This window comes from Heloderma suspectum, chromosome 6, assembly GCF_057233095.1.
Source record: "Heloderma suspectum isolate Gila_16-S chromosome 6, 16-S_ref, whole genome shotgun sequence".
Lineage (NCBI taxonomy): Eukaryota > Metazoa > Chordata > Lepidosauria > Squamata > Helodermatidae > Heloderma > Heloderma suspectum.
The window spans coordinates 109,105,062-109,119,397 of NC_139463.1; the positions used below are offsets into that span (position 1 = coordinate 109,105,062).

At 45.9% G+C, this 14,336-nt stretch overlaps 1 protein-coding gene across 1 annotated transcript; it reads right to left on the bottom strand.

Annotated features, from left to right (window-relative positions):
• Positions 1 to 4,163: 4,163 nt before the first annotated feature.
• On the bottom strand, positions 4,164 to 5,096 carry LOC146342423 (olfactory receptor 11G2-like). Its single transcript, XM_084808544.1, has one exon. It carries the CDS (start codon positions 5,094 to 5,096, stop codon positions 4,164 to 4,166), a length of 933 nt encoding a protein of 310 aa, XP_084664670.1.
• Positions 5,097 to 14,336: the final 9,240 nt, after the last annotated feature.

A 14,336-nucleotide genomic window follows, 5' to 3' on the forward strand; every position in this document is an offset into this window, starting at 1 on the left:
GCCATCTCCCCCCAATTAGACCATTTGCACTTGTAATTTTGCACACATGGAACCATTTACGGTCACCATTGTTGCACAAAATACTAGTTTCGCCCCCTGGAGTTTCGTCCAATTTGCCCCAAAGAGGAGAGTCAACTTCAGGCTGGGTCCAACTCGATTTTATTGTTTGCAAACCGTTCGACAAAGGAGCTCACGCTCAAAAGCAGAGTTGACCCTGGGCAACTCCCGTGCTACAGTTTTATCACTTCAGCTTGCATTCCTTAGCCAGCGTGTCACTTTGATTGGTTGCTAGCAGTTTGCCTAGCTAAATCATCTTAGGGTTACTGCTCAGTCATTCCAGGCATGCGCAGTTCTTACAATACTACGTGCTGCTTAAGGCACATACAATGGCTTTTAGGTTACATTTTCACTACACCATTTTGCGCAAATTGCTATTTCCTTAATATTTATTCCCATGATGTTTGTGCAAAATAGCTCCTTGCAGGAGTCTCCATCACCACCCACCAACCCTCCATTCTCTCCTTGCAAGGAGAGCAGGAGGGGTTGACCGGCAGGCAGTGGAAGTCTGCAAGCTGACCCAACCCACACTGGCCGGGTCTGGCCAGCTCACAGATGAGCGAGCTGGAATCTGGGGGGGGTGGGGTCAAGCCGCGAAAACTCACCGAGCTCCACCCTGAGCCGGATTCCTCAGACATCCCTAGCGACCACTATTGCTGCTGCTGCTATGAATGTCTGTACTCTCACAAGTGAACATGTTGCTGCTCAGGAGTGCCTGTCATGCAGAGCTGCCTCCGCAAATTCATTATCTGCCACCACCTGCATGGCAAGACCTTCTCTCTGACCCGGTTCATAGTAGTTAGGCATATCTTCTTGGGCCAGGATGTTGATGGAGATGTACCTCTAAACGTGTGTCCCACTGAAAGTAATGGAGTGTGAATGGCTGAGAGATGCATAGTGAAGCACATCAGGATGTGCATTGAGCTGTGGATAGTATCTGTTTGCACCACACTCCTTTCAATGGTATGTGCATCCCATGGAAACAACTGCAGTACAGATAGGTGGCATCAGATACACATCTAGACACATCCCACTGAAAATGGAGTTTGAATGGATAAGATCTGAATTCTAATGTGCAGCTAGATGCACATCCAGAGGTAGAAATTATCTGGTAGCACCGCCTTGCTTTCAAAGGGATTTGGATTCAGTAATGTATCTAAATGCCCATTTCTATCTACCCCAAATATGTGCGATTCAGGGGATGAAGCAATAATGTGCACCTCCCCCAACCCCCCTCCCCCCCTGAATGATCTCATGCTTGCCAGTTAGTTTAAAATTCATGTTTCATGGGCTGGTGGTGGCGTTTGAGTTCTGCAAGCCTCATGTTGATGGAGATGGTTCTGCGATGTGTAAAGCCAGCCTGGGTCGCTTTGCATGGCAGGGTTAACAGGCAGTAGAAGAATCACTTCTGGCCCTAATCAGTACAGCAGTTTAAAATATATTTATTGGATTCTTATGGCACACACCACCATGGCAGAAGCCAAAACAACAACAGCAACAACAAAACATTTTACAGCCTACAAGAAGCGTGGTCCAGTATGAATGACACTTCCTCAAAAGTAATCTAGCTCAGCAGTAGATCTCACTTGAAGACAGTGGCTGGCAGCCACCACGTTCTTCAGCATGGTCACATTTTCGAGCTAGCCTTTCCCAATCCTCCCCTTTGCCTGTTGCTTGTTTCTCTGGCCTTTTCCCCCATCCCTCCCTCGACTGTCTCGTTGTTGCTGATGTGATTTGTTTCACTTTTGTTACCCTGCAAAGTGCTATCTTCGAGTGGCAACGCTGTGCAAATAAATCTAACAATAATTATTCCCAAGTAAAGTTGCAGACATTCCACTTTTCAGAGTGGTGAGAAATTTCAGAGGCGCTGAACTTACTCAGATATGGTTTCCTTTGGAAGCAGGACACAGGAGGCTTAATGTACTTTCCAATATTTGGAGTTATTGACATATATACAGGTTCAACGTAGCTGGGGGAAGCACACCTTAAACCAGGGACAGGGACCTTCTGGCCCACAGTCCTGATATGGTTCATCCCCTCTGTGTCCCTGCCCTTGTCCCACCAGAGGTCAGAGATCAGGAGTTTCCCCTCCTCTTGCCCATGCTACCTGAGGCTTTTAAAATGTGTGTGTGTGTGTGTGGGCATCTGGGAGGGGGATTGCTGCTGGGGAACGAAGGACTAACCCTCCTCTCCCCATGCTATCACCTCCCCACCCCCATCGTCCCTCTCCCACTTCAACCAGGCTTCTGAACAGCCTCCATTTCCACCAACAGGGGCTTTTAAAGAGCCTGATTGCATTGGGGAGGGCTGACGTGTGGCCGTGAGTGTGTGTGAGTGCATTTCTACATGAGTGAGTGTGAGCGTGTGTGCGTGCGTGTAAATGAACGGTGTCTGGACAATCACCTTGGGTCACACCCCAGCAGTGGGGCGGCCCCGCTCACTGTGGGGTGACGCTCTCTTGGTGACACTCCCCTCTGCATGCTCACCCTGAACCAATTTGGCTCTTGGGCAGAAAAAGCTTCCCCACCTATGACTTGAACAAATGAGAGCAAAAGTCCTCCGCTCCCACTTCAGGGAGACAGCCAGTACTCTATGATTTCCACAGGGCCCAAACTGTGCCCCCCCCCTCTCTCTCACACACACACACGCACACACACTCCTATGGCTCTCCAGCTGTTGTTGGATTACAGCTGCCATCATCCATGGCCATTGGTCATGGTGGCTGTGGATGATGGGAGTCAGAGTCCAACTATATCTGGAGGGCTATGTGTTTCCCACCCCTGCTTTACACAGGCACCTGGATTACCTCATCCTTAGCTAGAAGGTTTATGTGTGTATGTTTCATTTCCTCAACAAAGGAGATACCTGGCAGCTTTGCCAGGACCATGAAAGCAACCTCCAGGTCCGTTAACCGTCTCCTCCCCAGGCTTACAACACTGGTATTTCATGTGTCTGTCCTGAAGCAACGGGTGAGGGAAGTGCACTGAACCGTGACTACTTTTTCAGGCACCACACAGGTCTAGTAAAATAGCAGGTTTATTATACATGCTTTAGCAAACAGGACTACACATAGCTTGCTGGCAGGACTCTAAGGGCCATGGGGTACTTGCAGTCTGTCCAAACAAGAGCACCAGCCTTGACCAGATGGTACATAAATGCCTCTTGACAACTCATCACTTCATTCTGACTTTGTTGAACTGATGTCCTTCCTCTACCTTTAGATAATCGATTCGGGGCACTGATAATCTGTTTTCCATTTGTTCCTCTGCAAAGTGCCATATAACATGATGCAACCAACAGGGTTTTGTTGTGGTTGTTACGTTTATATAAAAATACATTGGTATTCTTTATCCGCTAGATCACGGGTGGGCAACAGATGGCCCATGGGCTGCATACCCCCTTCCTTTTTGTGGGCCCCCAAATTGCTGCCACACCTCCAAATGACCACTGAATTTTGGTGGCATGCAGCAGCAGCAAGAAAAGAAGCCACATTTTTGCTTTCAAACAAGGTGTGCAGGAGCGCAGACCTTGTTCTAATGCAAAATTGTGCTCCCTTGGGGTTTCTAGGAGCACAATTTTGCATGAAAAAAGGTACACACTTTTTCAGCAGCAAGTTGGCCATGTATGTAGTGTGGACATTGCCCCCCAGACCCTCCAAAGTTGCCCTCCCCTGTGCTAAAGAAAGATATATAACTGATAAAAGTCAACTGGGAGTGAAAGTACTTAAAGTACTTGAAGAACTGGGCATGAACACTTTCTATGATATCAGCTCTCATTCATAGAACTGAACTCACATGAGAATTTCAATACAAATTCAGGGAAAATTACTTCCAAAGAGGAAGAGCAACCCAAAGAGGGGTTGGGAAAGAGCGGAGTGGCAGTTCCACTTCCAACCCCTGCTGTACATGTACAGTAGTTTACCTCTTGATGGTAATCTCACATCATCTTCATTATCATTGTCATCTTCATAGATGTGTTCTTATTACAGACCAGCCAAACTAAATCAATAATCCTATCTCAAAAGTGCATCAATAAAGCTGACCTCACTCATCCCACCTGCTTTGGCAATTCCTGTCCTAGAGGAAAATACAAATCACTCCATTTGTCTACATCACCCTCTTCCTTCTCAGGAACCTGACTAACGCTTGCTTCACTTGATCATTCCTGAGACAGTAGATCAGGGGATTAAGCAGAGGGGTGACAGTGGAGTAGAAGAGAGTCACCACCTTAGTGATCTCAGAATGGCTTTCTCCATTGGGTCCTACATACATAGCCACGACAGAGCCATAGAAAAGTGTCACCACTGTAAGGTGAGAAGACACTGTGGAGAACCCCTTGGTACGGCCACTGGAGGTTTTCACAAGAGTAACACCCACACATGCATAGGAAATCAGAATGAAGAAGAAGGTGGCCAGAACAACTGAGGCTACAACAATCTGGCAGATGAGTGGGATGTACCCCAGTGGAGGGCAAGCAAGAGCTAAAATTGGGCCAGGGTCACACACAAAGTGATCAATAGTCCGGGAGCCACAGAAGGTCAACCTGGAGATCAAAAGTACTGGTACAATGTACCATAGGAAGCCAAGGACCCAACAAGCCATCACTAGTGTGTAGCAAGAATTTGGGGACATAATTTGTGGGTAGCGCAGTGGGTGGCAAATGGCCAAGTACCGATCCAGAGCCATGGCAGCAAGGAATAAGCATTCAGTAATGCCGAGGGAAAAGAAGAAGTAAAACTGGAGGAAGCAAGTGTGGAAGGAGATGAGCCCACCTGGGAAGGACAAGTCAAAAAGCATCCGTGGGACGGTGGCACTCACGTAACATATCTCCAGCCAGGAGAAGTTGCTCAGCAGGATGTACATGGGAAGACGAGGCAAATGGGCATCTTGAATGACTAGCATGATGATGAAGAAGTTCTCAGCCAGAGTGAGGGTGTAGACAACCATGAAGAAAAGCAGAAGGAGCAAGCATCCTTGTGGCCCGAGTCTGAAGCCGAGAAGAATGAAGTCCTGCACCATGGTCTCATTGAGCATCTCCATCTGGGCCACACAGAATCAACCTGCAAGGAGGAGGCTAGTCTTTCTGGGTTCAGTAGTAATATAAGGTATTATGTCCGATGCTCGGATTGGGTGAAGCATCTGTTGACATGTTACGAGTTAATCTCCACAGAGCTTGCAGGTGTTCCTTACGTCAGGACTACTGTTTGTAAAAGTAGCCTTTGAATGGTAGGGAGGGACTAATTTCCAAACCACTGAAACCAGTACTGAAATAGAATGGGTTTCCCCCTCCTACCAAGTGTCTTTATTGATAAGTAAGGTGGCTCAGACCAACGGCTGGCTGACTTCAGTATTATTTGGTCTACTTGTTTTTACTAGATGCATGGAGATGTTTTAAATTCAAAAAGCTATGATGCGCACTCCAGGTCTCTTAAAGATTTTGGCATTACTAATCTGTGACAAATGCTCCTGATTAGGAATGCTTGCTAAAGGAATTACGAGTCCTGTTCTGGATCAGCCATGACTCTATCTTGAAGTGTTTGCAAAAAAAACTCAGAAGTGTTTGCAAAAATCCCAGGAACCAGCAGAACTTAGAATCTAATGATTCCTCAGAAATTGGCCATTGTATTTTGAATGGATTATGGTCTTCATTCTGCCCACCCCTGGTTTAGAACATGGGGTAAAAAACTAGAAAAGAACACCAATGTGTGTTTGTTCTCATCATCCTTGGGTGGGGAAGCAGAAAGTACCCAAATCTTGCAGTCTGTTCTTCCAAGCTGGGCACCTTGGCAAACCCAGCCTTCTAAGTCTCTAGCCTCACCCCCATTCCCCTTTCATAAGGATCCAGCATTTCTGTACCTTGACAGCACACAATGAGCTGCTCCAGCAAGCCGGGGCTAAGATGCAGACATGCTCCCAGCATCTGAAATGCGTATGTTATTCCATGTGTCATCTCCTGGGTCCAAAGGTGGTCTTGGTAGTGGATGGAAGAGGGCCATGTTGCTTGAGGCTTCTGAGCAGAGCTGGAATACTGTTTTAAGATGTTCGCTGAAGCTGTCATCCGTGGAATGAATGGAACTTGGGAACTGGCCTATGGAGGATAGTTCTGTTTTCCATCAAAACAAAATCTCCTTGGTGACCCAGACAGTACCCCTACTGGAGAACTAGCCATTTACGCAGTCTTCGCTTTCCTGTGTTCTATAGGGTGGCCACTTATACATCACCAAAAAAGAAGAAATGCATCACCAGAGAAGAGGACAAAAGAGGACTCAGATTTCCATATAACAGATGCATATTGAGATTTATAGATACAGGTGCGAATTTAGAAATGAGAGCTATTATTCAAATAGAAATACTAGGGATGGCCAGACTCGCCCCTGCTTGTACCACTAAAGGTAATGCTGCATAAATGGTGACCATAAAGGGACCATTTACTTTGGTAATGTGGCATAAATGGCCCCTTCACAGTCACCATTTATGCAACATTACTTCTACAGAGAAACCTGAGCTGGCATTTTTACACAAAATGGCCACTCACTAAGGGGACGAGTGGCTTCCAAGCTCTTGCGGACTATGCAAGCACCCAATGAATGGGTCCAGAAAGTGGTGTCGGCTTGGCCAACTGAGTCCAGGAGGCTGAGCGGAGGGTAGTCTGCCAGGTTCCACCCCCTCTCTGACTCCTGCGACATCCCTAGCTGGACCCCCACAGGCCGGCCGCCCCTGCTTGTCATGCAGGGTGAGCCACTGGGTGGTCCGTGGATGTGTGGCGAGTGGTGTGAGGCAGCCCACTCCTCTGCTGAGCCACCATTCTGTGCAAAATGGTGGTTCAGCAGCCTTTTCTATTTTAAGTAAATGGCGGCTGTAAAGGGGCCCTATTTACACAACATTACAGAGGTAAATGGTCTAAATAGACCATTTACACCTGTAATGTTGCATTAATGGGCCTTTTTATGGCCACTATTTACATAAAACCAGCCTTTACAAAAAAGGCCGAGCCACCATTTTCTGCAAAATGGCAGCTCAGAGGAGTTGAGGACCACCGCACTTGCTTGACTTGGTCTGAACCAAGTCCACGGATCCACGGACTGGCATTGGGGGGGCCAAGCTGCTGGGATCCCACAGAGCTCAAGCCCCCAACTGGATGCTCGCAACATCCTTAAGAAATACAATTCATCACACCATAGTGGAGAAGACTGAGTAGGTGACCCATGTCCCTGCTCATTCTGCTGCCCACGTGCTAACTCTAGATGGGCAACTAAAAGAGTAGTATCCAATGTCAGCCCTACATAAACTAGACCCTTTACAATGAATGGGACTTAAGTTAGTTATGGTTCTTTGACTTTTAATCAGACTTGGACTGGGCAGCCTATCGATCAGGGGACACCTTCAAATCTATGAAGGTGTCAACCCAGTGTGTGGCTAATGTAAAAAGAAGAAGAAAAACTCCATGTTGGGCATAATTAGAAAGGGAATTGGGAACAGAACTGCTAATATCATACCTGCCCCTATACAAATTATGGTGCGACCACACTTGGAATGCTGTGTCCAGTTCTGGTCACCACACCTAAGAAGATACTGTAGAGCTGGAGAAAGTGCAGAAAAGGGCAACTAAAATGATCAAGGGGCTGAAGCATCTCCCCTGTGAGGGAAGGTTACAGCCCCTGGGATTGTTTAGCATGGAAAAATAGGAGTGTAAGAGGATACATGATAGAGGTGTAGAAAATTATGCATGGTGTGGAGAATGTGGCTAGGGAGACATTTTCTCCCTCTCTCAAGATACTAGAAACTGGGGTCATCCTCTGAAGCTGATTGGTGGAAGATCCAGGACCGATAAAAGGAAGTACTTCTTCACACACAGCACATAGTTAAACTATGGAATTCGCTACCATAGGAAGTAATGATGGGCACCAATTTGGATAGCTTTAAAAAGGGGTTGGACAAATTCCTGGAGGAAAAGGATATCAATGGCTACTATTCCTGATGGCTAAGTGCTATCTTCAGTACCACAGCGGTCTGCCTATGTACACCAGTTCCTGGGGAACATGGGTGGAGGGTGCTGATGCACTCATGTCCTGCTTGTGAGTTTCCAGTTGACAGATGGTTGGCCCCTGTGAGAACAGAATGCTGGGTTAGATGGAGATTGGTCTGATCCAGCATAGCTCTTCTTATGTTCTTAGAGGACTGTTCTCTGCCAAATAGAGGCCTGTCCACAGTAAAATAGAACACCTGGCCAACCCAGTGTTCTGAGTTCTCCAAATGGGATAGATGAAGCAACTGGGTTTTGTTCTAAAATTAGTTTGGCAGCACTGGACTTTTCATCCACATTTCCAGTGAACATCCAGAACAGTTTCCAGAATCCGTTTTTGGATTCCACTATAGACCAGATTTTGCCTCACATGTATGCAGAGTTCCTTCTCCTTGTGTGAACCCACAACATCCTGATATCACTCAAATGTGAGAAGTCTGGAAGGTTTCCTCATATTTGTCTGATCCTGCTTTAGTTTGTCTGTGAATCTACCAGGGGAGAACTGAGAATTCGCTGCAATGAACTCTAGATGTATCAGAATATGGTGACAGCTCTTTTTGGAAACTGAGCCATTCATTGCAGCGAAACCATGAGCACAAATGGCTGATGGTTGTACTCTTGTCTTCTCTACAACTTATTCTAGTGCCTTTTAAACTGTCCAGCAATATTGACCATCTACAGGAATGTACATACTCTATTAAAAAGAAGGAAAAAAAATCAAAATTCAGAAGTTGAATATGTTATGCTAATATACTTATATTTGTGTTTTTGTTATTGTATCATTCATACAGCTTCTTCACATTAGGGAGAGAAATCAGGAGCTAGACGTGACATTGGAGCCCCACCATCTGAGAACAGGAAATCCTGTTCTGGCAAACATTGTCCTATAGTTTCAAGTCTACCTTGGAAGCCAAATCCAGTCTGCCTGGGGTCCCATTCTGACCCTCCGAGGTTCCCCAGATGGCCATGCCCCTTCCCCTGGCCTGATACCTTTCCCCCCAAAACCAGTTGTTTGGTGAATTCCAGCTATTCTGCATTTTTCCCCAAATTGTAAAAGGTTGAACTGCCTACCCTAAGGCTTAGTTACTGGTAGTTAGGGATGGGCAAACTCATCATGATCTGGGTTGTGCACCACTCGCTGGACCCGCATTGCCTGCCTGCCACTGCTCGCCACTTCCGGGGAGTCACTGGGTGGTCTGTGAGTGCCTGGCACCCAGCATGTGGCTGCCTGATCCCTCACCAAGCTGCCATTTTGGCTTGGCCTTTTTCATAAAGGCTGATTTTACACAAATGGTGGCCACAAAGTGGCCATTTATGCAAGATTACAGGCATGAATGGTCATGTATGCCTGCAGTCTTGTGTAAATGGTTGCTTCATGGCTGCCATTTGTGTAAAATTGGCCTTTACAAAAAAGGCCAAGCCGCCATTTTGCAGCTTGGTGAGGGATCGGGGATTCCTGCTCTCGGCTGACTTAGCGCTCACCAAGTTGGACATGTACAGGGATCCGCAGACTGGTGTCTGGGGGGCCAAGACAGTGATTTCTCGGTGGGCCTTGAACCCCAGCTGGACACCCATCACATCCTTACTGGTAGTAAGAGCTTTAAGCTATATTATGCTAGGGAAGGTTTTTTATTTTTGTATTTTGGGCCCACCTCTTTTGTCTTCTGAATTCTATGCCTAATATCACCTTCTGCACCACTGTAGTTCACTCCAATCACAGAATTCTGGGATACTGACAGCCCTGATGTGAGCAGGAAAATCTACAGGCAAATCAAATAGGGGTGAATGTGGTTGCTACAGTTTGCATGCCAAAGAGAGACTCAGCATTTTTAACCACTGCATGATGGCTAGAAATTCAACAGGGGAAGCTTATTTTTTTTCCTGGAGTAGAGGGGTAGAAACAGGAAAAGAATGGCAGAGTGGAACTTTTGATTTCACTGCTCACTGAGGATGCCTTCCTTCTTGTCTAAAATCCTATAATAACAATACTTAGAATGTATATAGTATTATAGAGTGGAAGTTGGATTTCTCATCCCTGATGTGCCTTTTGACTAACCAGGAGCACTTCTATCTTGTCTGGATTAAGCTTCAATGTGTTTGCCCTAGTCTAGTCCATTACCAACATCAGACATTGATTTAGAATTAGAACAGCTTCCTTGGATTTGGATGGAAAAGATAGAGTTGGGAGTCATCAGTGTACTGGTGGTACCAAACCTCAAAATGCCAGACAATCTCTCCCAGCAGTTTCATATATATGTTAAACAGCATGGGGGTTAAGATGGAATGCTGAGGACACCACAGGCCAATAGGCATGGCATTGAACAGGAGTTCCCGAGTACCATCTTCTGAGCTTACCCCTCCAAGAAGGACTGGAACCACCGTACAACAGTGCCTCCTAGTCCCATCTCAAACAGATGCCTCAGATGGATACCATGGCCGATGGTACTGAAAGCCACTGAGAGGTCTGGCAAAATCAATAGGGGCACACTCTCCTGACCAGTTCCTGGTGTAGAATGTCCACCAAGGTGACCAAAGCAGTCATTGTCCCATAACCAGGCCTGAAGCCAGACTGAAATGGATCTAGATAATCCAAATCATCCAGAAATCCTGGGAGCTGAGAAGCTCCAGTGCCCTGCCCAATAATGGAATATTTGAGAACAGCTGGAAATTATCCAATACAGTGGGGTTCAGGGAGGTAAAAAAATAATTTAAAAAGGTCTTACCATTGCCTCCTTTAGGCCTCCTACCACACAATGCTATACAGAGGCATTCACCACTACCCTTATCTACTCAGACAGATAAGGGGGGACTGCCCCCCGAAACCAGCCACACACACCTGATATAGATCAATGAGATAGACAACAAGAAAGGCTGGAACTTGGACAAATATGTTCATCTGTCAACGATTAGAGAGCAAATGGCAGAAGACTCAGAACAAATACAATCGAACACATTTGCGATCTTATTCTTAATCCTACTTCCCCACCACCATTGCATCTGCTCAGTGTCGTCCAGCGGAGCTCTTTTGTGCGGTTAAAGGCCTCTTGCGTGTAGGCCTTGGAACACAAGAACTCTAACCTTCAAAGGCCCGCTGTGAACAATTTGCCAGACACTTTGCAGATAAAATCGTCCATATTTGTGCTGACTTGGATGCCATTGTTTAGACTGAGTCTGATACAGGTGGGGCTGATGCACCATCTAGTCATGTTATAGATACCTTTTGGCTTGTGCAACTGGAGGATGTGGACAAACTGCCTGGGGGGCTGAGGCCTACTACTTGCCCTTTAGATCCTTGCCCATCCTGGCTTGTGAAATCTGCCAGAGGTGGGCCGGATATATCTGGACCTCCACGGCAGTAAATGCCTCCTTGAGGAACAGTGAGGTCCCTGTATCTTTAAAAGAAATTTTGGTGAGGCCCTTGCTGAAGAAACAAAATTTAGATCATATGATTTCAGACAAGAGCATTGTATCTTGTAGCATAGCAGCATCTAGACAGCCATAAGATTTTTCAGTTTATGGGAACTGAGCTCGGAGCCAGTGCTCCAAGCTTGGTTCCCAGAAATCCAACTCCCCACCCCCTCGCTTGCCACCTTGTAGGAGGTGCAGTTTGTCCCAGCTCCATGCTCATAAGAGTGACATGAATCAGCTGAAAAAGGGGGCATCCCTTGGGGAAGGGAGGGCGTCCAACAACCTAAGAGATGACTTTATACATGGACTTCACCAGACGGTCGACACCAAAATCAGATTGACTATATCCTTTGTAGCCAAAGGTGGCAGACATCTATGCAGTTGGTAAAAACAAGACCTGGAGCTGATTGTAGTTCAGATCACAAACTTCTTATTGCACAATTTAGAATCAGACTAAAGAGAATAGGGAAGACCCACAGATCAGTTAGATATGAGCTCACTAATATTTCTAATGAATATGCAGTGGAGGTGAAGAATAGATTTAAGGAACTAGATTTAGTAGATAGGGTCCCGGAAGAACTATGGACAGAAGTTCACAACATTGTTCAGGAGGCAGCAAAAAAAACGTCCCAAAGAAAAAGAAAACCAAGAAGGCAAGATGGCTGTCTGCTGAGACACTGGAAGCAGCCCAAGAAAGAAGGAAAGCAAAAGGCAAGAGTGATAGGGGGAGATATGCCCAATTAAATGCAAAATTCCAGAGGTTAGCCAGAAGAGATAAGGAATTATTTTTAAACAAGCAATGCGCGGAAGCGGAAGAAGATAATAGAATAGGAAGGACAAGAGACCTCTTCCAGAAAATTAGAAACATTGGAGGTAAATTCCAGGCAAAAATGGGTATGATCAAAAACCAAGATGGCAAGGACCTAACAGAAGCAGAAGAGATCAAGAAAAGGTGGCAAGAATATACGGAAGATCTGTATAGGAAGGATAATAATATCGGGGATAGATTTGACGGTGTGGTCAGTGAGCTACAAAAAATCAACTTATATCCCCATACCAAAAAAGGGAAGCACCAAAGAATGTTCAAACTATTGAACAGTGGCACTTATTTCACATTCCAGTAAAGTAATGCTCAAGATCTTGCAAGGTAGACTCCAGCAATTCATGGAACGAGAATTGCCCGATGTACAAGCTGGGTTTAGAAAAGGCAGAGGAACTAGAGACCAAATTGCCAATATCTGCTGGATAATGGAGAAAGCCAGGGAGTTTCAGAAAAACATCTATTTCTGTTTTATTGACTATTCTAAAGCCTTTGACTGTGTGGAGCATAACAGATTGTGGCAAGTTCTTGGTGGGATGGGGATACCAAGTTATCTTGTCTTCCTCCTGAGGAATCTGTATAACAACCAAGTAGCAATGGTAAGAACAGACCACGGAACAACGGACTGGTTTAAGATTGGGAAAGGAGCACGGCAGGGTTGTATATTCTCACCCTACCTATTCAATCTGTACGCAGAACACATCATGTGACATGCTGGGCATGATGAAGCCAAGGCTGGAGTGAAAATCGCTGGAAGAAACATTAACAATCTCCGATATGCAGATGATACCACTTTGATGGCTGAAAGCGAGGAGGAGCTGAGGAACCTTATGACGAAGATGAAAGAAGAAAGTGCAAAAGCTGGGTTGCAGTTAAACCTCAAAAAAGCCAATATTATGGCAACCAGCTTGATTGATCACTGGCAAATAGAGGGAGAAAACGTGGAGGCAGTGACAGACTTTGTCTTTCTAGGCACAAAGATTACTGCAGACGCTGACTGCAGCCAGGAAATCAGAAGACGTTTACTTCTTGGGAGGAGAGCAATGACAAATCTTGATAAAATAGTTAAGAGCAGAGACATCACACTGACAACAAAGGTCCACATAGTTAAAGCAGTGGTATTCCCTGTAGTAACCTATGGCTGCAAAAGCTGGACCATAAGGAAGGCTGAGCGAAGGAAGATAGATGCTTTTGAACTGTGGTGCTGGAGGAAAATTCTGAGAGTGCCTTGGACTGCAAGAAGATCAAACCAGTCCATCCTCCAGAAAATAAAGCCAGACTGCTCACTTGAGGGAAGGATATTAAAGGCAAAACTGAAGTACTTTGGCCACATAATGAGAAGACAGGACACCCTGGAGAAGATGCTGATGCTAGGGAAAGTGGAAGGCAAAAGGAAGAGGGGCCGACCAAGGGCAAGATGGATGGATGATATTCTGGAGGTGACAGGCTCGACCTTGGGGGAGCTGGGGTGGTGACGGCCGACAAGAAGCTCTGGCGTGGGCTGGTCCATGAAGTCACGAAGAGTCAGAAGCAACTGAACAAATAAACAACAAATGCACCATCCAGCCTCCCCACACACTCCAAGGTGCCCCTTTTATACAGCCAAAATCAGCCATCTAGCCACAAATGTAGGGCAGCATTTGTAGGAGAACATGGAGGAGAAGATTCCCTCCGCTCTCCACCCACCCTGCATTGGATAGTCAGATGCCTCCAAGTTTGGAGGTGCCGCCTATCCCCATAGGATTGTGTCCTTCATTGGTGTTCTTGAGACCATTCAGTTTCCATGATACAATTATCAGTGGAGACCACACTGATGATGTTCTCATCAGTGTTTTACATCTGGATGGAGAAGGGGTGGGGAGAGAGTCACAAAAAGGTTTTGCATTAAACCTTTAAAAAACATTTCTGTAATATTTATTACTTTCAAAAGATTGTAAAAGAAAATAGGAGAGGGCCCATCAAGATCAGTCGTTACTAAATATTAAATACAGATTTTACTTGGTTCATTAATGCAAAGTTTAAACAAGAA

Coding starts and splice junctions, on each gene's coding strand:
- LOC146342423 (XM_084808544.1), bottom strand. CDS start 5,096: ATGGAGATGCTCAATGAGACCATGGTGCAGGACTTCATTCTTCTCGGC.